Source organism: Chiloscyllium punctatum, chromosome 40 (assembly GCF_047496795.1).
Source record: "Chiloscyllium punctatum isolate Juve2018m chromosome 40, sChiPun1.3, whole genome shotgun sequence".
NCBI lineage: Eukaryota > Metazoa > Chordata > Chondrichthyes > Orectolobiformes > Hemiscylliidae > Chiloscyllium > Chiloscyllium punctatum.
In genome coordinates this window covers 46288361-46313864 of record NC_092778.1, presented here as the reverse complement: position 1 = coordinate 46313864, position 25504 = coordinate 46288361, and the positions used below count along the sequence as shown (strand labels likewise).

At 41.3% G+C, this 25504-nt stretch overlaps 1 protein-coding gene across 2 annotated transcripts in view; it reads right to left on the bottom strand.

The window, feature by feature from the left end:
* The window catches only part of rsph10b (radial spoke head 10 homolog B), an 85963-nt gene extending 61409 nt beyond the window's left edge, over positions 1-24554 (bottom strand). For both annotated transcript variants that reach the window (XM_072559812.1, XM_072559811.1), the window contains exons 1-6: positions 24188-24554; positions 15067-15142; positions 9811-9879; positions 8536-8709; positions 7479-7564; positions 942-1062 (exon numbers count right to left, since the gene is read on the bottom strand). In XM_072559812.1, coding sequence (XP_072415913.1) covers positions 942-1062; positions 7479-7564; positions 8536-8709; positions 9811-9879; positions 15067-15142; positions 24188-24480 — 819 coding nt within the window. In that variant the 5' untranslated portion in view covers positions 24481-24554. The remainder of the gene's footprint in view (positions 1-941; positions 1063-7478; positions 7565-8535; positions 8710-9810; positions 9880-15066; positions 15143-24187) is intronic.
* Between the last annotated feature and the right edge of the window lie 950 nt (positions 24555-25504).

Genomic DNA, 25504 nt, shown 5'->3' with positions numbered 1-25504 from the left:
TCCTGCAGCTCCAAATTGTTACGTCTCCCCCACCATACAAGAGTCACAAAGGTTCCATTAAAGTTTGTTCCCTCAGGACCCTAATAGCATCCAATTGTTGGTACAATAACAGATCCTACTTAGTGGCCTTGCCCCTGTGGAATAAGCCAAGTAGTATTATTGCTAGACCATTAATCCAGGTAAATTTCTAGAGTCCAAAACTTGCCATGGCAGATAGTGGAATTTGAATTTAACAATAATCTGGAAACAAGAGTTTGGTGACAACCATAAAACCATTGCTGATTGTCAGGGATGACTTTTAAGTTCACTATGCCCTTTCGGAAAGGAAATTTGCTATCATCACCTGGTCTGGCCTATATGTGACTCCAGACCCACAGTGATGTAGTTTACTCTTAACTGCCCTCTGGACAATTAGGGATGGGAAATAAATGCTGGTCAATCCAGTAATGCTGCCATCCCAACTGGTTTGGTTCACGGTCGCTGCTGAATTAGATAGGGCTGCAATGAGAACTCTGCAGTGTGTTCCCTCTCCATGTACTAAGAGGAGTGAGAAAGCATGGGTTATGGAAATCAGCAGTTCTAATTCCCATTTTAATGAATTAAAGAAAATGGGAAGAGCAAATTTAAATTAAGGCCTGGGATATACATTATGGACCAAAGTCACATAGATGCACTCCACCAATCCCAACCTCAGACTACATACACCCAACCCATTTGGGTTACAATCTGAACTAAATGTGGTGAAACTAAAATGTTGCTCAACCCTTCCCGAACATACTGCAATTCTAGAAGTTCATTCTATTTTTGTACACAACTTGGAATTTGAGCTATGCGAGTGAATTTTGAGGGAATTAAAATCTTGAAACTGTACAATAATTTGTTCTGTTGGCAACATCATACACCTTCAACTAAAAGAAAGTTTAACAGGTTTGAAATCCTACCTGTAAACCATTTTGCCACTGCCCTGTGTATTCTTCATTGGTAGAAATCCAACTCATGGTGCCTTCCCCATGACGTTGAAAGCCTTTCCATTCCCCTTCATAAACATTCCCACTCTTATACCTACAGAGAGATTTTCATATTACAAAGCACATTGCAATACAGAATATTTAGATGCTGCCCTTAATTAAATACTCAGTTACATCCCTGACAAACAGGGAGTAAGTTTTCTTCCCCATCTCATCTGAATAAAAGACCCTATGCAATATCCCAACTGGTTTGGTTCCTGGTCAGTGCTGAGTCAGATGGGGCTATAATGAGAATGCTGCAGTGTGTTCCATGGCCATGTACTAAGAGGAGATAGAGAGCAAGAGTTGTGGAAATCAATAGTTCTAATTACCAGTGAATTGTTGAAACCTGCACATATTGATGTGAAATAGAATAACATTTAAAGTAGACTTCCCAGAGTGAAATAACCTCTACTCCATGTTTACATACCAATAATGGGTATATGGATCAAATATTAATGTCTGTACGTATGAGATAAAGTAGGAAATTTGGGTTTTGCAGTTTGCAGGGATGGGGAGAGTTATAGAGTCAAACGGCATGGAAAAAGACCCTTGATCCAACCAGTCCATGCAAATAATGATCCCATACTAAACTAGTCCAAACTGCCTACCTATGCTAGGCTCATATCCTTCCAAACCTTTCCTATTAGTGAACTTTTCCAAGTATCTTTTAAACGTTGTAACTGTACCTGCATCCACCACTTTCTCTGGCAGTTCATTCCACACATGAATCACTCCCTGTGTAAAAACGTTGCCCCTCAGATCTTTTTTAAATCTTTCTCCTCTCATCTTTCAAATATACTCCCTCATTTTGAATTCCCTCATCCTAGGGAAAAGACCCTTGTCAGTCACCTTATCTATGCTCCTCATAATTTTATAAACCTAAATAAGGTCACCCCTCAATCTCCTATGCTCCAGTGAAAAAAAGTCCCAGCCAATCCAGTCTACTTTTATATCTCAAACCCTCCTCTGCCGGGAACATCCTGGAAAATCTTTTCTAAAGCCTCTTCTGTTTAATAATATCATTCTTATAACAGGGCGACCAGTACTGCATTCAGTACTCCAGAACGGGCTTCAGCAACATCCTGTACAACCCCAACATGACATCCCATCTCCTGTAGGCAAAGGTCTGAACAATGGAGTCAAGCATGCTAAACACCTTCTTAACCACCCTGTATACCTGTGATACAAATTTCAAAGAATTATGTACCTAAACCCCTAGGTCTACAACACTACCTAGGACCCTATCATTAATTAAATAAGTCCTGTACTTGTTTGTATTACCAAAATGCAATACCTCATCTTTATCCAAATTCGATCAAGATCCCTTTGTAATCTTAGATAACCTTCTTCACTGTCCACTAAATCACCAACTTTTGTGTCATCCTCAAACCTACTAATCATACCTCCTATATTCTCATCCAAATCATCTAATTAAATGACAAACAAAAGTGGACCTCGTACTGATCCCTGTGGAACACCACTGCTCACGGCCTCCAATTCAAAAGATAATCCTCCACTATCACCCTGTCTCTCACCGTAAAGCCAATTTTGTATCCAATTGGCAAGCTCACCCTGAATTGCATGATCTAACCTTACTAATTATTCTACCATGCAGAATCTTGTCAAAGGCTTTACTAAAGTCCAAGTAAACAAAGTCTACTGTGTTGCTCTCATCAATCTTTTTGGTTACTTAATTAAAAGACTCAAGTTTGAGAGACATTATTTTCCTCACACAAAACCATGCTGACTATCCCTAATCAATTCTTGCCTCTCACTTCATATAAATTCTATCTTTCAGAATCACCTCCAACAATTTAATCCACCATCGGTGTCAGACTCACAGATCAATAGCTTCTAGGCTTCTCCTTACAATCTTTCTTCAATAATGGCACAACATTAGCCACACTCCAGTCCTCTAGTACCTCACCTGTGGTTACAGATGATACAAATATTTCTGCCAGTGGTCCCACAACTTCCTCCCTAACTTCCTGTGACACACTTGATCAGGTCCTGGAGATTTATCTATCCTTATGTTTTCTAAGATCTCCAGCACTTCCTCTTCTGTAATGTAAACTGTTTCCAAAACATCAATATTTATTTCCTTGAGCTTTCTTGCATCCATGTCTTTCTCAACAGCAAAAGCTGATGTGAAATATTCACTTACCATCTCTCCCATCTCCTGAGGTTCGATGACCTCATTGATCTTGAAGGGGTCCTACTCTCTCTCTCTAGTTGCTCTCATGCTCTTAATATATTTGTAGAATCTTTTTGGATTATCTTTGACCTTTATAATCCAAGGCTATCTCATATCCCCTCTTTGCCTTTCTGATTTCCTTCTTAAGAATACCCCTACATGCCTTATACTCTTCAAGAGATTCTGTTGGTCCCAGTTGTCTATATCGATGATTCTTTCATATTATTGACTAGAACCACAATATCTTTATTCATCTAATGTCCCCTAACTTTATCAGCTTTGCCTTTCACTCTAACAGGAACATAATGCCTCTGACCACTTTTGAAAGCCTCCTGCTTGTCAGTCATCCCTTTATCTGTGAGCAGTCTACTCCAATCAACTTTAGAAAGTTCTTGTTTTTTTGAAGAGACAGGTCAGGCTCAAACATGACAGGGAGCAAGGAATGCTTATTGGAGTAAACTGCATTTATTTCAATGCAAGAGGGCTGACAGGGAAGGCCGATGAACTCAGGGCATGGTTAGGTACGTGGGATTGGGTTCTTATGGCTGTTACACAAACATGGCTAAGGGAGGGACAGGACTGGCAGCTTCATGTGTCAGGGTACAGCTGCTTTAAGTAGGAAAGAGGGGAAGGAGAGATGCATTTTTGATTAAGGTGAGTATCACAGCAGTAATCAGAGATGAAATAACTGTAGGATCATCCAGTGAGGCTTTGTGGATGGCCTTAAGGAATAAGAAGGAGGTGGTGATGTTTTTGGGGTTGTACTAAAGGCCCCCAAATAGTCAACGGGAATTAATTAACGGGAATGTGCAAGGAGACTGGGGAGACTTGCAGGAGAAATAGGATTGTCAGAGTAGGAGATTTAAACTTTCTTAACATAGACTGGGACTGCCAGACCATAAAGGCTTAGATGGGGTGGAATCCATTAAATGCGTTCAAGAAAGTTTCCTCAAGCCGTACACAGAGGGTACTACTCAGGAAGGGGCAATACTCAACCTACTCTTGGGAGATAAGGCAGGGCAGGTGATAGACATGACAGTGGGGGAGCACTTTGGGACCAGTGACCATAGTTTTATTAATTTTAAAATAGTTATAGAGAGGGACAAAACTGGTCCACAGGTTCAAGTTCTAAATTGGGGCAGGGTGAATTTTGATGGAATTAGAAAGGAGCTTGCAGAGGTTGATTTCAGTAGTTTATTTGCAGGCAAAGGGACCTCTGGCAAGTGGGAGGCCTTTAAAAGTGAGATTGCTAGAGCTCACAGTGGTTATCAGGATTAGGGAACTCTGGATGACAAGAGATATTGGGGTTTTGACCAGAAAAACAGAGGAGGCATGGCTCAGGTACAGGCAGCTGGGATCAAGGGAGTCCATGGAGGTATACAGGGAATACAGGAGTTTACTGAAGAAGGAAATCAGGTGGGCTAAAAAGGGAGCACAAGGTAGCCTTAGCTGAGAAGATTAGGGTGAATCCAGAGAGGTACCTTAAGTATAGCAAAGAGAAACTAGAGAGAGAATAGGGCCCTTAAAGGACAAATAAGACATGTATGTGTAGACCGCAGAAGATGGACGAGGTTCTCAACAAATATTTCTCCTCTGTGTTTACTGTGGAGAAACACATGAAGACTTAGGAACTTGGGAAAGTAGGTGGTGATGTCTTGGGGACAGTCCATATCACAGTAGAGGAGGTGTTGGATGTATTAGAATGTATGAAGGTGAATAAATCTGCTAGTTCTGACCAGATAAGCTTCAAGAGGCTAGATAAGAAATTGTGGGGGCCCTGCCTGATATATTTGCATCATCATTACCCATGGTGAGGTCCTGGAAGACTGGAGGGTAGCAAATGTTGTGCCATTATTCAAGAAGGGCTGCAAAGAAAAGCCTGGGAACTATAGACCAGTAAGCTTAACATCTTTGGTGGCTTTAAGGAGTGTAGTGGAACAAGGGGACCTTGGAGTTCAGGTTCACAGTTGTCTGAAAGTGGAGTCACAGGTAGACAGTGAAGAAGACTTTTGGCACAATGGCCTTCATCACTGAGAACATAAGTTGACAAGTTATGTTGCAGTTAAATAGGACATTAGTGAGGCCGCACTTGGAGTACTGTGTTCAGTTTTTGGTCATCTTGTTATAGGAAGTATCACAGCAGTAATCAGAGATGAAATAACTGTAGGATCATCCAGTGAGGCCTTGTGGATGGCCTTAAGGAATAAGAAGGAGGTGGTGATGTTTTTGGGGTTGTACTAAAGGCCCCCAAATAGTCAACGGGAATTAGAAGAACAAATGTGCAAGGAGACTGGGGAGACTTGCAGGAGAAATAGGAAAGAGTTAGTAAACTGGAAAGAATGCAGAAGAAATTTACAAGGATGCTGCCTCAACTCAATGGCCTGAGTTATAGGGAAAGGTTGGACAAGCTATGACTTCTTTCATTAGAGCGTAGGAGACTGAAGAGACTAGTTTCTCTTTACTGTAAGATCATGAGAGGTATGGAGAGGGTGAATGCACGCAGACTTTTTCCCAGGGTTGGGGAATCGAGGACTAGAGGGCATCAGTTTAAGGTTAGAGGAGAAAGTATAAAAGATCACGAGAAGCATGGATAGCATGCATGCACTCTCTTTATCCTAGGGTTGGGTAATCGATGATTGAAGGGCATCAGTTTAAGGTTAGAGGGGAAAGAATAAAAGGGAACCTGAGGGGCAACCTTTCTGCACTGAGGGTGGTACGCACATGGAATAAGCTGCCAGCATAAGTGGTTGAGGCGAGTGCATTAACAAAATTTAAAAGATATTTAGATAAATACACGGATAGGAAAGGATTAGAAGGATATGGACCAAGTGCAGGGAAATGGGGTTAGCATGGATGGACATTTTGATTGGCATGGACTAGTTTGGGCCAAACGGCCTGTCTCTGCTGTAACTTATGACTCTATATCCTTAAAATATGCCTTACTCCAATTCAGAACTTTAACTTTTATCCTTCTCCATAACTATTTTAGAATATTAGTATCATGATCACTAGTCCCAATGTGTTCCCCGACTAACACTTCAGTCACTTGCATTGCCTTATTTCCCAGGAGAAGGTCAAGTTTTGCTCCTTCTTTAGTAGAAACATTTACATATTGATAAAGAAAGATTCTTGAACATAGAAATCATAGAATCCCGACAGTGTGGAAATAAGCCATTTGGCCCAACAAGTCCACACTGACCCTCTGAAGAGTAACCAACCCAGACCCATTCCCCTACCCTATTACTCTACATTTCCCCTGACTAATGTATTTAATATCACCATGCAAACCTTTAACACTAGGGCAGTCCCAGTCAATGTTTGGAAAATTAAAACCCCCTACTATTACAACCTTATATTTGAGATCTCTCAACAGATTTGCATCTCAATTTCCTTCTGATTACTGGGGGACCTATAATACAATTTCCCTATGACTATGGGGGAGCCTACAGTACAATCCCATCAAGGCGATCATCATTTCTTATTTCTAATTTCAACCAATATATTTTCACAAAATGATTCCCCAGAAATATCTTGACTAATTACAGTGGTAATCGAGGGAGTGAGAAGAGAAAGAGAAAAAAGTAAGGTTCATTGCTACCTGAGCTGATGATGTTTGGTAAGTTCTTACAAAGTTTGAAGTTTTTTTTGTAGCAGATATACATAATTGGCAGTGATGTATCAGACGGGCAAGTAATATGACTTGGGAGTTTACAACTGCTAAACTTAACTCAATATCAGATTAAATTCTGCACTGCACTCAAAACAAAATCATCAAGTCTGCTTCATCCATCAAAAAATCTGAGTGTAACTATTTTTTATTAATCTACCAGCACAGAAAGCTAGCTGGTCTGTGGAGTTTGTACACCCTTCTCTCACCTCTTCACCATTTCCACCCCGTTGAAAACAACAAAAACTATTCAGCATTTTCAACCCACTAAAATATGCCAAGGCTTTCACATCTGGTTGTACTTGTAATGAAAATTATTCTGAATATTGCTCATCAAAATTGGTTAAAAAAAAGTTTACAGAAAAATTATTAAACTATTTTTTGAAAAATTAATGTATCTTGTAATTATTATAGTCTTTTATTTTTAATTCAGTCACTTCTTTCAGATTACCAGTAATTAATGTAATTCAAATACCAAATTCTAACTTTGCTATGCTACTTACAATGTCTATTTAAAATTGTTGTATAATATACTTTTTTCACACAAGGAATAACCAAATTTACAATACCCTACATACAAAAAAAACGTCCTTGGAAATATACTTGCCGCCTTGTACCCCAGCCTTCCCTGACATTGTTTACCCAGTCACCTTGATACCATGAGCTCCCTTCTTGATTGAAGTATACAGTGCCCTGGAAAGCAAGATTGCAGCAATGTGCAAAAACAAATGTAAATCACAGATGTAGCAAAACCCGTCTTTCTATTCCCTTCTGCTGAAATATGCTTCTAGCTGAGGGACACCCAGTGGTTCTCTGATATACTTACAGAAGGGTCTCATTTCAAAGCTTGAGAAAAAATAAGTTTATTGTGTTTTTGTCAGATTTCTGTGCTTGGACTGTCTATTTGCACACAAAGTATATACGGTCTTAGATAAAGAGTCTTTCCTTGACCTCTCTTTGATTTCAAGTTAGTGGTGGCTATACTGAATGAAAGGAAGATGAGAGTTGTGCACAACTGGCGTACAGGTTAGACTGAAAACATCTAAACCCATTTCACCACAGATTCTTAATACCATCAGATTGTGGACACTTTTATTCCCATCATTACGGGCCAGAATCAAACCCAATTTGCAGGGGTGAAAGCAGTAGTGTAGCCCTATGGCATCCAGTCCTCTAATCATAGTTATTTATTGAAATTAAAAATCCTTCATTAAGTGAGGTCATTAAACTTGATAATATCAATAATAGTAACAGGGTGGCACAGTGGCATAGTGGTTAGCACTGCAGCCTCACACTGGCAGGGACCCGGGTTCGATCTGAGCCTTGGGTGACTGTCCGTGTGGAGTTTGCACATTCTCCCTGTGTTTGGGTGAGTTTCTTCTGGGTGCTCTGGTTTTCTCCCACAGTCCAAAGATGTGCAGGTCAGGTGGATTGGCCATGCTAAATTACCCATAGTGTTAGGTGCATTAGTCAGAGGGAAATGGGTCTGGGTGGGTTACTTTTCGAAGGGTCGGTGTGGACTTGCTAGCCTGAAGAGCCTGTTTCCACACTGTAGGAAATCTAATTCACCATTTAAGACAGAGATAAAGAGATTTTTTTTCTCCGAAAGTGTCTGGAACTCTTCCTCAAAAGGCAGTAACAAACAGTAAAAAGTCTGCTCTTACCTTCCCATGTCTTTTGGCTTGGTGCCAGTCTCCTGTGTAAGAAATTAATTGGTCAGAACTTGTGAATATTCCTTCTCCGTGACGTATTCCATTTACAACCTCACCAACATAGGTGCTGCCATCAGGCCATGTGTAGGTGCCATGGCCTGTAGGGGTATTCATTGAAAAGTCTCCCTGTGGAATAGCATATTAATTAAGTTTAAGATATGACATATTAATTATTCAGTACTGAGAGAACCATGGATACAAAGGGCAAGGAATATTTTATTTCAAATTATTTGTTTGCAACCAGTTTATCTTAATTTTAAGACTAAAGTAAAACATACATTTATATAAAGCCAATAATGACAGTGTCACATCCCACAATGTTGTACAACAAGGTAGTGCACTTGAAGTATAATCAGTATTGTAATTTAGAAAACACAAGGTCCCACAAACATCAGTATGATGGATAAAGATTCTGTTTAATTTTTTTTATTTTTTTAAATTCGATTTCCACCACCAGGAAGATAGGAAAACACCCGGGTGGCCAGTGACAAGCAGTGCCCTTCACATCAAAGGGCAATACTGTGTGATCAAACAGTGAAGGGAACAGTGTTTTCTTTTTTTTAAATTTATATTAAATAACCCCACACTACCGCCTAACTGCGGTAGTGCTTATTATTATTTTTTTTTTCCCCAGCACCCATGGTGTGTGTGTGTGCAGGTGTGAGACACAGTGAAAGACACAAAGATTCTGCTTTAATAATGTCAGTGGAAGGATAGATATTGGTTAGAGCACAGGAGAAGAATTCAGCTGCTCTTCATTGATATAGTGGTCACGGGCACATTTGCATCCACCTGAGATGGCAGTGCCTTTGATTAATGTTTCTGGAAAAAGGCACCTACAGAATTCCCAAAGAACTGTACTGGGAGTGGCAGCCTGGCGTGGAACGTGAATCCCCAGAGACAAATATATTTCATTGGTTAGAACATCCTTAAGTCATGAAAGAATAAATATAAAGGCTCTTTTCCTTTAACAGTTCAAGAACTGTATTCTATATCACACCAAAAAGATCTGATTATGATCTGATTGCACCAAAACCCAATCCTAAATTAAGAGCAACACAGTTTACATAAAGCAAGAAGATTCTGCAGCAATTACAGTGTTGTATCTCACCTATACAAACATTTTCATCTCTTTGCCAATCTCATCATATCACTATGTGCTGATCAATATATTTCAAATCAGTTTGTAAAAGCTGAGAACACTAATGTGTCTTGATGTTTGCTTACTTCATATTTTGTTCCATTCTTCCACGTATAAGTGCCTCTACCATGCATAAGACCTTCAGAAAACATGCCCTGTGGAAAAACATGTAGTAAAATGCTTATAACTGGTCAATTGGTAATTCAGGCCTACAGTAATTCTAAAAATACATTTCATCAAAGCTTTCACCTTGTACTCATTAGGGATGCTTTTGCAAGAAATAAGCAATGTGAAAACAACATTTATTCTGAATGAAAGAGTCCTGACTGGTTAGTAAGTGGACTCTCATTAATTGAGGCTTTACTGTAGAAAGTCACCTGTTTGTGACAGTTAACATCCAAGTTTTGTTTAAACTTTTAACCAGACAGGTTGAATCTGATTAGACAATGCATTAACTTGAGAAATGAACAGTGAATGGATGAAACCTATCTTGTTGAGTTGAAACAGATGCAGTGCGAGTATTTGTTCCTTCTGTCTGCAAAGAACACGACCTCTACATTAATACATGTAGCTTCCGCAAATGTGTTAAACTACGAACCCAACAATCAAATTGTTTGCCAACTTTATTCTTCTCCTGCTCAGGTTTCTTTAGGAGATGTTTTCCAATCACAGAATCATATCTAATATTGGCCATTGTGTCATCAGCTTTGCAAGCCCAGGGTGGGCTGGATATAGTCAGTACCATGTTGTGAACAGCAGGAGGGATAAGTTGTTTGATAGGATACGTCTTTGGGACGTATGTCAAAATACCTAACATCACACCAGCACTGGAAATCACATATCACTTTATTCATTTATACAATAGGCAGAAAATGCTTTTGGCTTAACAGCAGGATCCTGTTAGTGGTGAATACCAGTCATTGCTTTTGCATAGCAGCAGCATGAAGCAATGAGCTTCACCTATTGCTTAAACCTTTGAAATACCTTACCCTTCCAGGGCTACCTGAAGCAGATTGGGCAAAGGTGACAGCCTTAGGTCCTTTTGAGTTTGAACAATATACAGTGAGAAGTTATCTGATAATGGTAGCCATTATCCTTGGCTGAGGAGTCAAGAACTAATGATCATATCACTGAATTCTCAACTAGCAGTGGGGTTGGGAATGGATGTGGATGTGATTTGAAAAGCACATTGCAGGAAGAGGAGGTGATGTCTGTCGCCTCTAGGTTGGGACGTAATTCCCAAAGAGATGTCCATTAGTCTCCTTGAGTTGCAGAGGACAAAAAAAAATTTTCAACTGGCAAATCCAAACACTGATGAATGTTTGTGCACCACTGTCAGATTCAATGCATGGCGAAGGTTATGACTATTTGATGAAAATTCTAAGAAACTGGGAGATGGTGTGCCCTACCACTGACTGCATCAAATGGTCATTTTTGTATGTGGTGAGGCTCCTGGGCATGAGGTGCTGCCTACTCTTTTCTTGGCAGTAGCAGGTCCTACTTGGAGTGCCATCTCTCTTTGGTGATTGTACTCTGTGGGTAGTTCCTGCCTTTTGGTAACACTCAGTGTCACTAACTGATTCCTGAACTCATCTTTCCTTAGAAGGAAAGATCAGTCAAACCTGTGAATGAGATGTACTGGTCTGACCTGTCTTGTACACTCCAAACGACTAGTATGCCCGATACATTCGTCACAGATTTATAGTGGTGTTACTGTGCAGGAGACCAGTGAGGCTATCATGCCTGCATCAGTATATTAAATAAGCATCATTACCTAGTGCCAATCTCCTGCTTTCTCTGTAAGACCAAAAGATATAAGAGTAGAATTAGGCCATTGGGCCCATTGAGTCTGCTCTATCATTTGATCATGGCTGGTAAGTTTCACAAGTCCATTCTCCTGTCTTTTCCCTGTAACTCTACATCTCCTTACTAATCAAGAATCTATCAACCTCTGCTTAAAGAAACTCAAAGACTTGGCCTCCACAGCCTGCTGTGGCAAGGAGTTCCACAATTCACCACCCTCTGACTGAAGAAATTCCTCCTCATATTAGTTCTAAACGGTCATCTTTTCATTCTGTGGTTGTCCCCTCAGGTCCTAGTCTCTCCTACTAGTGGAAACATCTTTTCCACGTTCTCTCTATCCAGGCCTCTTAGTGTTATTTCAGTTTCAATGACATCATCCCTCATACTCTTAAACTCCATCAAGTACAAACCTAGAGTCCTCAACCACACTACATATGACAAACCCTTCATTCTGGGATCATTCTTGTAAACTTCCTTTGGACCCCCTGCAAAGCCTTCCTTCCTTAGATATGGGGGTCAAAACTGCTCAAAATATTCTAAATGCAGCCTTTATACAGTCTCAGCAGCACATCCCTTGTATTCTAGCCCTCTCAAAATTAATGCCAATATTGCATTTGCTTTCCTAACTGCCAACTGAACCTGCGTGTTAACCTTAAAAACATCCAGAACTGGGATTTCTAAGTTCCTCTGTGTTTCAGATTTCTGAAGACTTCCTTCATTTAGAAAATTGTCCACGCCTCTATTTTCTTTACCAAAATGCATAACCTCACACTTTCCCACACTGTATTCCAGCTGCCACATCTTTGCCCATTCTCCTATCTATCTGAGCCCTTCTGCAGTTTCCCACTTCCTCAACACTACTTGTCCCTACACGTATCTTTGTGTCATCTGCAAACTTAGCAAAAATGTCCTTTGTCTAGAACATCAATGTATAATGTGAAAAGTTGTAGTTCCAACACTGGCCCCTGTGGAACTCCACTAGTCACTGGCTGCCATCCTGAAAATATCTTTATCCCCACTCTACCTTCTGCTAGTCAGCCAATCCTCTATTCATGCCGGTACCTTGCCCATAATACTTTAGGCTCTTTTTTAAACAGTCCTCCCCTTAGAATGTACCTTGGAATGAATTTCTTTGTGCTTCCTGAATTATCCCCAGAAACTCCTGCCAATTCACTGACTTAACTATGGTTCTTCCAATCAACTCTGGCCAGCCCTCCCTCTTCGTATCTTTGCAGTTACCTTTACTCAAATGTAAATTTATTACATTTGATTTCAGCTTCTCCACCTCAAACTGCAGGGTGAATTCTACTATATTATGGTCAAAGCCTCCTAGGGGTTTATTCACCTTATGCTTCCTAATCAAGTCTGCTTCATTACACTTCATCAAATCCAGAACTGCCTTTTCCTTGGTGGATTACCACAAGCTGCTCCAAAATACCATCTTGTAGATATTCCACAAATTCCTTTTCTTGGGACGTACTACTAACCCGATTTTCCCAGCACACCTGCATATTGAAGTCCCTATACCCTTGCAAAGCATATTTTTAATCCAAGTAATCATCTAATGTCCTCTTGAATGACCGAATTGTACCTGCCTCCCAGGCATACTTCCAGGCAGTGTATTCAATGCCCTAACTACCTGCTTAGTGAAAAGGTTTTCTTTATTTCACACTTGCTTCTTTTGCAGATCACTTTAAATCTAAACCCTCTTGTCTTTATTCCTTTTACATGCAGGTGCATTTTCTCCATATCTTATCTACAACACCCTCATGATTTTATAAACCTTCATTAGTTTGCCACTTAGTCTTCTTCTCTCCATGGAGAATAGTTGCAAATTCTTCCATCTAGCCTCATAACTGAAATTCCTCATCTCTGGAATTATTCTTACAAACGACTTCTGCACTCTCTCTGATGTATTCAGATCTTCCTATAATGTGATGTCAGAACTGTACATAATACTCTAGCTGAGGTCTAACAGACTCTTATATTCTGGTTGTAAGTTTGCTCACTGAGATGGAAGGTTCGTTTTCAAACATTTGGTCACCTTACTAGGTAACATAATCAGTGAGCCTCCAGTGAAGCACTGGTGTTATGACCCGCTTTCTAATTATGTGCTTAGGTCTCCTTGGGTTGGTGATGTCATGTCCTGCGGTGATGCCATTTCCTGTTCTTTTCTCAGAGGGTAGTAAATGGGGTCCAAGTTGATAGGTTTGTCGATAGAGTTCTGGTTGGAATGCCATGCTTCTAGGAATTCTTGTACATGTCTCTGTTTGGATTGTTAGGATAGATGTGTCGTTCCAGTGGAAGTGGTGTCATGAACATCAACTAGCCACAAAAAGACATTATCACTAGTATCCTGACATACAGATAAGGAAGGACACCACTTAGTTTGGCTGAGATGAGGAGAGATTTCTTCACTCAAAGGATAGTGTGGAATTCAATACCCCAAAACAAATGAATACTAAATAAATGAGCATCTTACAGTTGAAACTAGTATACTCTTTAGAACAAAAGAATACTGGGATATGGGAATAGGACAGATAGGAGGAGTTGAAGTGATGTTTAGTTAACCTGACTGAATGGCAGAAGAGGTCAAAGAGCTCTATGGCCTACCCCTGCACCTACACTTCAATGTTTGCCTGGACAGATAATGTATCTGCTATGGTGAAAAAGCTAAAAGTTAAGAATCCTAAATCCTGTCCCCTAATCTAAGCATTTAACATTTTTATAGATGATGCATGCACCTTCAGACAGCAATTGATCCATGCACTGAAATTGAATTTTGGAGTCTTTAGTGTCTATTGATAGACAGCTTCAACTGCTTATTGTACAGAAATATTCATTTACATAAAGGTTTGAGTAGTTAAGGTAAATGTTTGTTTCTATAAGGGATTATTTGTGGCAATTTCAAGTATTAGATATATCTTGTAAGAAGAATTACAATTTTTTTATAGTGACTTAATTAAAACATTGATGATTTTATTTTCCATGAAGATGCCTTCTGAGTTATTCCCATGCTAGAAAATAGGCTGTTTGCAAATAGAGAGAAGGGCAAAGGGTGGTGGATGCAAGGAATGAGTTGGCATAGAGGGTAGAAAGAACATTGGTATAACTGGGAGAAATTTAGATATAAGGGCCCATGGAGGTGGGTAGATGGGGTTAGATGGGGCATGGAGAGTGAGAGAGGGCAAGTAGGAGCACCATGTTATATTTGAATATTTATTTTTAAATTCTGAATGAAGTACTGGTGTTGCCCAGCATGACTTGGGATCTAGCACCCCCTTCAGCCTGCTACTACCCTTCCCCCAAAAAACCCTGAAGCCTAATTTTTGTAGCCATTTATAACATTTGGATTTGAAGAGAAGGAAGTTTCCACAGTTTTGTTTATCCAACCTGGGAATGAAAATTGGGTCCGTACATCTTGGCTCCTTTGACCATTTACCATTCCAAAAGAAAACCCTTCAGCAGTAAGAGAGTTCAAACTTCTTTTCTAAAGGTGAATGCTGAACAAAAAAAACTGTAAGCAGAATTCCACTCACTTGGTAAACATGACCTCCTTGGAAATGGGCAGTTCCAACACCTTCATAAAGACCTCGTATTGTCTCTCCCTCATAGCTTTAAAAGAAATGTTTAATTTTTATAAGGCAGAAATGTATTTGCTTATTTCATTTTAACTGATCAACAGAATTGTTTAATAAATTGCTTGTGAATTTAATTTTGTAATTTCTCACTAAATTACATTATTTATACTCCCACTTTCATAACATTTCATAGCTTTCTTAAGGTCACATGAAAGCTTGAAAGATTTTTCTTTGAAAAAAATTAATGCAATTTCTGATGAGTTGGCCTAGAGCAACGTTTGTTAAAGAATTTGGTTTTTATTTATAAGTAATGCACTGAATGTGGAGGATCAAAAAGGGATTAGTCCTCCAGGACCAGCGGAAGTGTACTATGTCATCAGACCTTGCCAGCCTGGTCTGAGATTGCCACTTGGTTTAGTGTAGAAAAAATTCAAGAACTTTCTTTCTCTGATCTGGCAGGTAAGTGTTATCATCTTCTCTTGGTTATCTCACTCTATCTATGCTGTTTCTACCACTGCACTTACCACTCACCAAGGCTCAAAATCTACCATTCTCACTGTTGCATGCAATATCTTCCAGTTCCATCTTGCCCACCCAATCTCTCCACACCACTAACACTGTATGGTCTCTGAACTGCTTACTCATTCAATCAGGAGATTTCATCCAACTTTCACCCACCTGCACTATCACAAACAGCTGTGCCACACTCTGTCAACTGAAGCTTCTTTTTAAAGAACAACTGTAATGATAAAAGATTAAGTTGTACTATCTCTCTGAATATTAATGTAATGTTAAAGGGCTAAACTGTACTGTCTTTGGGTGGGGGCAACATTCATGCAGGAATGTGGATGACTCACACTTCATTTGGGCAGCCATTTACTACTACTCTCCTGCAATTATCAAATTAAACTCTCATTCGGTCCCTTCCATTCAGAAATGCTTTCAGAACCATCCCCCGAACTAAACATATCACACGTTCACTGTCTTCGAGAATCACGGAGTCAGGAAATTGTTTGTGTAATAATTCCCCAGGATTAGGGCATTTACATTGACATTATCTCTGAGGATGACCTCATCCTACCATTGTACCTGGGGTAACATGTGGTTATGGGGTGGGGGGGTGGGAGTAGCCAGGGTACCTGTAAGTATTACCAACTGACCTGTATAAAAAGGATATGTTTTCTTTGTTCAGGGACTTCAATTTGACTTGACTTCGCATAACCAGTGAGGAGTGTCAAAGGGGTCACCTAGCTTGTATGGGCTGTTTAAACTTTAACTGTTTGCAGAGGTTGGCGTGTGCGAATTGCATCTCTTGTGTGAAACTTCAAGAAAAGAACCTAAAACAATGAGGATGGTAATGAGCAGTAATGCCCATTACTCAGATTCTCACTGCTCACTCATGATAATCTCATTGTGATATCTGGAAATCAGTTGGAAAATGTGATTGACTTTGAGAAAGGCCTTGCCTGCCAGTTATTTGGGGCCTGGGAAAATTCTGCTTTCAGTCTTAGTAGCAATTAACAGTGCTATAAAGAAGCATTAAGACTGAAAACAGTTCTTGGCCTTGTCATCTCCACAACTGGCCTGCCTTGAACCCAAGCTCATGGATTTGGGCATAAAACCAAAGAACAAAAAGGTAAATAGCAATGACAGGATCATGGAAAATCATGAAAGCAGTGAAGACCAATAAACAGATTTGAAATTGTTTGGAAAAGACTGAAAAAAAACTTTCAGATCCACTTGATAGATCAGCAAATATGGGAAGCACAATTCATAAGATTTCAAACAGCTTCAGGAATTAGGCACCAAATCAAACTCAGAACAGATTAGCATAATTTTCTACTATATGGGGAAAAAACATCAGATCATGTGCTACACTTTTTATTTTACCTATTTATCGAATCAACTTGTTCAAAGATTTAATTACACATCTCTGGAACAGGTGGTCTTGAATCCAGGTCTTTCAGTCAAGGGGTACAGAGAATACCACTGCACCACAAGAGGGCCCTAGATCACATGCTACATAGACAATAGATTGATGAGAAAGGAGAAAGTGAGGACTGCAGATGCTAGAGATCAGAGTTGAGAGTGTGGTACTGGAAAAGCACAGCAGCATCAGGCAGCATCTGAAGAGGAGAAGAATCGACGTTTCGGGCAAAAGCCCTTCATCATCCCAATCCTGATAAACGACTTATGCCCGAAACATCGATTCCACTGCTACTCGGATGCTGCCTGACCTGCTGTGCTTTTCCAGCACCACACCTTCAAGATTGATGAGAAACCTATGTCTGACAACTGCCTAATAGCATTTGATCATTATTTTACTCAAAAACAAATAGGACACAAGATCATGCTTCAGCAGCAGATACCAACTCCCAGGACAGTCTGTAGAAGTATAAGTATGTGATTAATGAAGCTAATCTGAACCACGCCACTATGGAAAGTTACAAGAGCTCATTTGCAAGACCTCTCATCTGAAAAGTATACCATATGTGAGAACATCAATTCAAAGTCGTAGGCAATATATTGCTACAATATCTTCTCGCAGGTGTGGTTCCAAAACCCACATCAGCAAAGACAAACTGTACGGCCTTACGCCAATAGTACATTCTTTGGAGGTAAAGAGGTCATTTCTTGAAAGCATGCTACAGTCAAAAGAATATAACAAGCATCAAACCAAATAATTTCTATGCTACATATATATTCATGCCTTGGAACAGAATCCTGAAGAATGGGTTAATACCAATATTTTCTATTTATGGGAAATAAGCATCAATGGATGAATGCCTTCACTCCTTTCTTGAAGAGTTAACACTATTACTTTATCTAGATGCTAATAAAGTCATAGAGACGTACAGCACGGAAACAGACCTTTTGGTCCAACTCGTCCATGCCGATCAGATATCCTAACCTGATCTAGTCCCATTTGCCAGCACTTGGCCCATATTCCTCTAAACCCTTCCTATTCATATACCCATCCAGGTGCCTTTTAAATGTTGTAATTGTACCAGTCTACACCAATTCCTCTTGCAGCTCATTCCATAAATGCACCACCTTCTGTGTGAAAAAGTTGCCCCTTAGGTCCCTTTTATATCTTTCCCCTCTCAACCTAAACCTATGCCCTCTAGTTCTGGACTCACCCACCCCAAGGAAAAGACTTTGTCTATTATCCTATCCATGCCCCTCATGATTTTATGAACCTCTATAAAGGTCACCCCTCATCCTCCGAAGCTCCAGGGAAAACAGCCCCAGCCTATTCAGCCTCTCCCTCTTGGTTAAATCCTGCAACCCTGGAAACATCCTTGTAAATCTTTTCTGAACCCTTTCAAGTTTCACAACATCCTTCCAATAGGAAGGAGACCAGAATTGTACGCAACATTCCACAACACGACTTCCCAGAATTGCCCACAACATGACCTCCCAACTCCTACTGAGGTCCTCACCCCCAACAATTTCTCCTTTGAGTCCTCCCACTTTCTTCAGACCAAAGGGGTAGCCATGGGCACCCGCATGGGCCCCAACAATGCCTGCCTCGTCATCAGGTATGTCTACCTCCTGCAGCTACACAAGCACCATTCCCCACCTTTTCCTCTGCTACATTGATGACTGTATCAGCACTGCCTCGTGCTCCCATGAGGAGGGTGAACAGTTCATCAACTTCACAAAAACCTTCCAACCTGACCTCAAGTTCACCTGGACCATCTCAGACTACCCTCTGCTTCCTGGACCTCTCCATCTCCATGTCCGGTGACTGACCCAACAGAGACATCTACTTCAAACCCACTGACTCCCACAGCTACCTGGACTACACCTCCTCCCACTCACCCCACGCCGCCCCCCCACCAAAATGCTATCCCTTATTCCCAATTCCTCTGCCACATCTGCTCCCAGGAGGACCAATTCCACTCCAGAACATCCCAGATGGCCTCCTTCTTCAAGGTCTGCAATTTTCCTTTCCACGTGGTCAACAATGCCCTCCAGTGCATTTCCTCCACTTCCTGCACCTCCACCCTTTAACGCCACCCCTCCAATCGCAACAAGGACAGAGCCCCCTTGGTCTTCAACTTCCACCCCATCAACCTCCAGATCAACACTGTCATTTCCACCACCTACAAACAGACCCCACCACCAGAGCTATATTTCCCTCTCCAAACCTATCTGCGTTCCGCAGAGGCCATTCCCTCTGTGACTTCCTTATTAGGTCCACGCCTCCCCCCCCCAACCCACCCTCCACTTCCAGAACCTTTCCTTGCCACCGCAAGAGGTGTAAAACCTACACCCACACTATCCCCCTCATTTCCATCCAAGGCCCCAAAGGTTCCTTCCACATCCAGCAGAGATTTCCTCCACCTCCACAAATGTCATCATCTACTGTGTATGTTGCTCTCGATGTGGTCTCCTATGCATTGGGAAGACAGGACACCAACTTGCAGAACACTTTAAAGAATATCTCTGGGACACATGCACTAAACAATCCGACCGTCCTGTAGCCGACTACTTTAACTCCCCCTCACACTCCACCTCCTCCACTGCCAAATTCTAGCTACCCGACGCCTTGAGGAAGAACGCCTCATCATCCGCCTTGGGACCATCCAGCTATACGGGATCAATGTTAATTTTACCAATTTTCTCATCTCTCCTCCCCCCACCTTATCCCAGATTCAACTCTCCAACTTGACACCACCTTCTTGAACTGTCCTTCCTGTCCATCTTCCTTCCCACCAATCTGCTCCACCCTCCACTCTGACCTATCACTATCACCTCCACCTTCACCTATCTTGCATTCCCAGCTATCTTCACCCCAGCTCCACTCGCTCCTATTTATCTCTCAGAACCGTTGGGCCCTTCCACATTCCTGAGGAAAAGCTTCTGCCAAAACATCATATCTCCTGTTCCTCGGATGCTGTCTGATCGGCTGTGCTTTTCCAGTGCCACGCTTTTTTGACTCTGATCTCCAGCATCTGCAGTCCTCACTTTCTCCCTCCCAACTCCTATACTCAGTGCTCTGGCAAATAAAGGAAAGCATACCAAATGCCTTCTTCACTATCCTATCTATCTCTGGCTCTACTTTCAAGGAACTATGAAGCTGCACTCCAAGGTCTCTTTGTTCAGCAACACTCCCTAGGTCCTTACCATTAAGTGTATAAGACATGCTCTGATTTGCTTTTCCAAAAAAAAAATGCAGCACCTCACATTTATCTGACTTAAACTCCATCTGCCACTCCTCAGCCCTTGGCCCATCTGATCAAGATCCTGTTGTATTCTGAGGTAACTTTCTTCACTGTCCACTACACCTCCAATTTTGGTGTCATCCGCAAACTTACTAACTATATATTTTATGTTCACATCCAAATGATTTATATACATGACGAAAAGCAGTGGACCCAGCACAGATCCTTGTGGCACATCACTGGTCAAGGGCCTCCAGTCTGAAAAGCAAGCCTCCACCACCACCACCTTCTGTCATCCACCGTCAAGCTAATTCTGTATCCAAATGGTTAATTCTCCCTGTATTCCGCAAGATCTAACCTTGCTAACCAGTTCCCAATGTCAAACGACTTACTGAAGTCCTTATAGATCACTTCTACCACTCTGCCCTCAATCCTCTTTGTTACTTCTTCAAAAAAACTCAATTAAGTGAGACATGATTTCCACGTACAAAGCCATGCTGACTATCTCTAATTAGTCCTTGCCTTTCCAAATACGTGTAAATCCCTCAGGATTCCCTCCAACAACTTGATGTCAGGCTCAGCAGTCTATACTTCCCTGGCATTTCCTTGCCACCTTTCTTAAATAGTGGCACCACATTAGCCAACCTACAATCTTCCGGCACCTTACCTGTGACTATTGATGATACAAATATCTCAGCAAGGGAGAAATTACTTCCCTAGCTTCCCACAGAGTTCCTGGGTACACCTGATCAGGTCCTGGGGATTTATCCACTTTTTAAACATTTCAAGACATCCAGCACCTCCTCCTCTGTAATATGGACTTTTTTCAAGATGTCACCATCTATTTCCCAACATTCTGCACCTTCCGTGTCCTTCTCCACAGTAAACACTGATCCAAAATACTCATTTAATATCTCCCCCATCTCCTTGAGGCTCCACACATGGGCTGCCTTGCTGATCTTTGAGGGGCTCTGTTCTCTCCCTTGTTACCCTTTTGTCCTTCATGTATTTATAAAATCCCTTTGGATTCTTCTTAACCCTGTTTGCCAAAGCTATCTCATATCCCCTTTCTGTCCCCTTGATTTCCCTCTTAAGTATACTGCTAATGCCTTTATACTCTAAGGATTAATTCGATCTCTCCTGTCTATACCTGACATATGCTTCTTTCTCTTTCTTAACCAAAACCTCAATTTCTCTTGTCATCCAGCATTCCCTACACCTACCAGTCTTGCCTTTCACCCTAACAGGAACATACTGTCTCTGGACTTTCGTTATGTCATTTCAGAAGGCTTTCCATTTTCCAACCATCCCTTTACCTGCGAACATCTGCCCTCAAATAGCTTTTCAAAGTTCCTGCCTAATACATCAAAATTGGCATTCCTCCAATTTAGAACTTCAACTTTTAGATCCGGTCTATCCTTGTCCATCACTATTTTAAAACTAACAGAATTATGATCGTTGGCCCCAAAGTGTTGCCCACTGACACCTCAGTCACCTGCCCCATCTTATTTCCCAAGAGTAGGTAAAGTTTTGCACCTTCTCTCATCGGTACATCCACATACTGAATCAGAAAATTTTCTTGTACACACTTAAATTCCTCTCCATCTAACCCCTTAACACCAAGACAGTCCCAGTCTATGTTTGGAAAGTTAAAATCCCCTACCATAACCACCCCATTACTCTTACAGAAAACTGAAATCTGGTCACCCTGCTATAGAAAGGATATTATTAAATTGGAGAAGGTTCAGCAAAGATTTACCAGGATGCTGCTGGGAATGAGTTACAAAGTTAGGCTAGAACATACTTCACTGCAGCGTAGCAGGTTGAAGGATGACTTTATAGATGTTTATAAATTCATTAGGGATACAGGTAAGGTGAATAGCAAGTGTTTTTTTTCCCCTAGGGTGGGGAAGTTAAAAAATATACACCCTAGTTTTGAAGGTTAGAGGAGAAAGATTTAAAAAGAGGACACAGAGAATGGTTCTTATGTGGAATGAACTGCCAGAAGATGTGGTAGATGAAGATACAGTTACAATGTTTAAAAGACACTGAGATGATACATGATTAGGAAAGGTTTGGAGGGATATGGACCAAATGCAGTCAAGTGGGAGTAGTTTCATTTTGGAACATGGTTGGCGTGGACTAGTTGGACTGAAGAATTCTGTTTCCATGCTGTATGACTCTGTGACTCTACAAGTGTTCTCCTTTATTCCAAGGGAATTGGATAGGAATGAGAGAATGAGAGAAGGGAAGGAGACAGATTCCTCAGTTTATCCCCACAGTTAAAGTCATAGATTCATAGAGATGTACAGCAGCAATCCACTGCAAATCCCATTCTGTACTCTGTCAGACACCACTGCAAGTTGTTACCATGGGAAACCTAAAACGCCATGACAACAACTGCAATTAAGAGAACAAATAATTATAGAATCATAGATTATTGAATGCAGGAGGCCATTCAGCAAATAGCATTTGCTATTTCAAAGAGCAATCAGTTAGTCCATCTCCCCTGATCTTTTCCCAGATTCCTGTAATTTTTTAAAAATCCCTGTTGAAGTTTCAACACATAAAACTATGATGCATTACATGTAAACATGAAAAGATTAAATAAATGATTCAGGACTGTATCAATTTCATAATATTCATCAACACATAAGTTTCTTGAGGATTCTGCTACAAATACAGAGCAAAAGAACTGAAGGGGTGCAAAAGGCCCATCTTCAAGGGCAGTTCCAAAACAAGGTATTCTAAAAACCAGTGCCATAGGGGAATAAAACCAGGTGCTGGTGAATTTCCACAGCGGCAGAACTTACTCAATCCAGCAGAACTACGAAAGCAACCACCCCAACACACACAAAAGAAGTTGCATCAAGACACTATTCAAAAGGGCTACAACACACTGCAGTAGACCAGAACTGCAAAAAAAAAGAACACCTATACAGTGTATTCACCAAAAACGGATACCCGTGCAATTTCATCAACAGATGCCTAAGGGAAAGACAACGGAATGAGGACATGCCATAACCCAAAGGACTAGCCACACTACCATACATCAAGAGCATTTCCGAACTGACAGACTACTACGACCACTAGGACTCATAACTGCACACAAACCAACAGCCACTCTCAGACAATAACTCACCAGAACGAAGGACCCGATACCCAGCATGAGCAAAACCAACAGTATGCAAAACCAACAGTATACAAAATCCCATGCAAAGACTGCACAAAACACTACATAGGACAAACAGGAAGACAGCTAATGATCCGCATCCATGAACACCAACTAGCCAAAAAACGACACGACCAGCTATCCTCAGTAGCCACACACGCAGATGACAAGCAACACGAATTCAACTGGGACAACACTACTATTATAGGACAAGCCAAACAGAGAACAGCCAGGGAATTCCTAGAGGCATGGCACTCATCCACAGATTCAATCAATAAGCACATCGACCTGGACCCAATATACCGACCACTGCAAAGGACAGCTAGAACTGACAACCGGAAGCGGCAGATTCAAACCACTATAAATGCCGGAGGAAACATCACAGAAGCGCTTCACAGGAGGCTCCCAAGCACTGAGGATGTCACCTAGACAGGGGACGAAACGTCTGCAACACAAATTCCCAGCTCGATGAACAGAACCACAACAACAGAACCACAGAATTCAGGTTAAGATTTGGGTAAGCAGAATAGGTTAAAGTTGGTTAGTGTTTAAACTTAGAACAGGAGTGAAGATTTGATTTAGCAGTCGGGTGCAAGTTCAATTCTGGATCGGAGACTGGAAGTGAAAGTTATGGTTTATAGCTAGTACGTCAGTATTTGGCTAATATAAGAGTAGAGATGAGGCTTGTTTAGGATGAGCTACTGGTCGGGACGTCAAACACCATTTGGGGCTTCACCTCTCTATTATTAACTTGGTCAGAATAGGCTCCTCATAGTAAACCGCCGAGATCTCCATCGGCTGTCCATGGCGCTCGGAGCTCTCGGACATGTCTGGAGTGGTTTCATCCTGATGTTCCGTCACCATCCGACACATCAGATTCCCTTCCGAATGGACCGGCTCCGCCTCTGACAGGGCCTCCTCTACCAAATCGGAGGATTTCCCCTTCGTTAGTTTCTCTTTGTCCTTTTCTTTCTCTTTTTCCTTCTCCTCCTTCCCTTTCTTCTTCTTCTTGTCTGCTCCTTTCACCATCTTGGCGTCGTCCCTAACAACGTGGCTCCGCGGTTACCCAGGCGACGGCACGCGCACTCACGATCTACAGCTCGCCACAACATTCAAAACAAATGCGCCGATATGCACTTTACAACTCAAAACATGTATCTGGTGCATTGGCACCTGTTGCGCACCCTGCAAGCCACATTCATTTGGTACACGAATGTGTTTTATCTTCCCATATCCGAAATTATTTTCCTTACATTTTATAGACTCAGAGGTCTACAGCCCAGAAGACGACCTTCGGCCCATCCAGTCTGCACCAATCAAAAACAATGAACTATTCTATTTTCCAACACTTGACCCATGACATGTACCCTGTATACCTTTCCATTTGCATGCCAACATCTAAACATTTATTACGTTATGAGAATTACTGCCTCTTACACTTACCCCTAAAGGCTGTGAGTTCGAGATTCTTACCCTCCTCTGGGTGAAAACATTTTTTTCCGTCACATTCCCTTTACCTTTAATTTACACTCCTTACTCATTGATTCCTCCACTAATAGGACTGCTCTATCCATGCCCCTCAATTTTATACGTCTCAATCATGTTCCCTTTCAGTGTCCCGGTCCAAGGAAAATAACCCAGTCTATCCAATCTCTCTTCATAACTAAAACTGTCCAGTCCAGGCAACATCCTGGTAAACCTCCTCTCACCCTCCTCATTGCAATCAAATCCATCGTATGCTGTGGATTCCAGAACTGCACACAGTATTCTAGCTTGGCCTAACCAACATTTTATCCAGCAGAAAATCCATGCTCTATCCCTCAGCTAACAAAGCCAAGTATACCACATGCTTTCATAACCACTTTATCCACCTGACATGTTACCTTAACAGGTAGGATATGCACACCTAAGTCTCTGATCCTTGGTGTTTTCCATGGTTCTACCATTCATTGTGTATTCCTTTGCTATGTTTGTCCTGCCTGAATACATCATCTCTCACTTATCCAAACTGAATTCCATTTACTACGGATCAGCCCATCGGACTAGCTTGTCC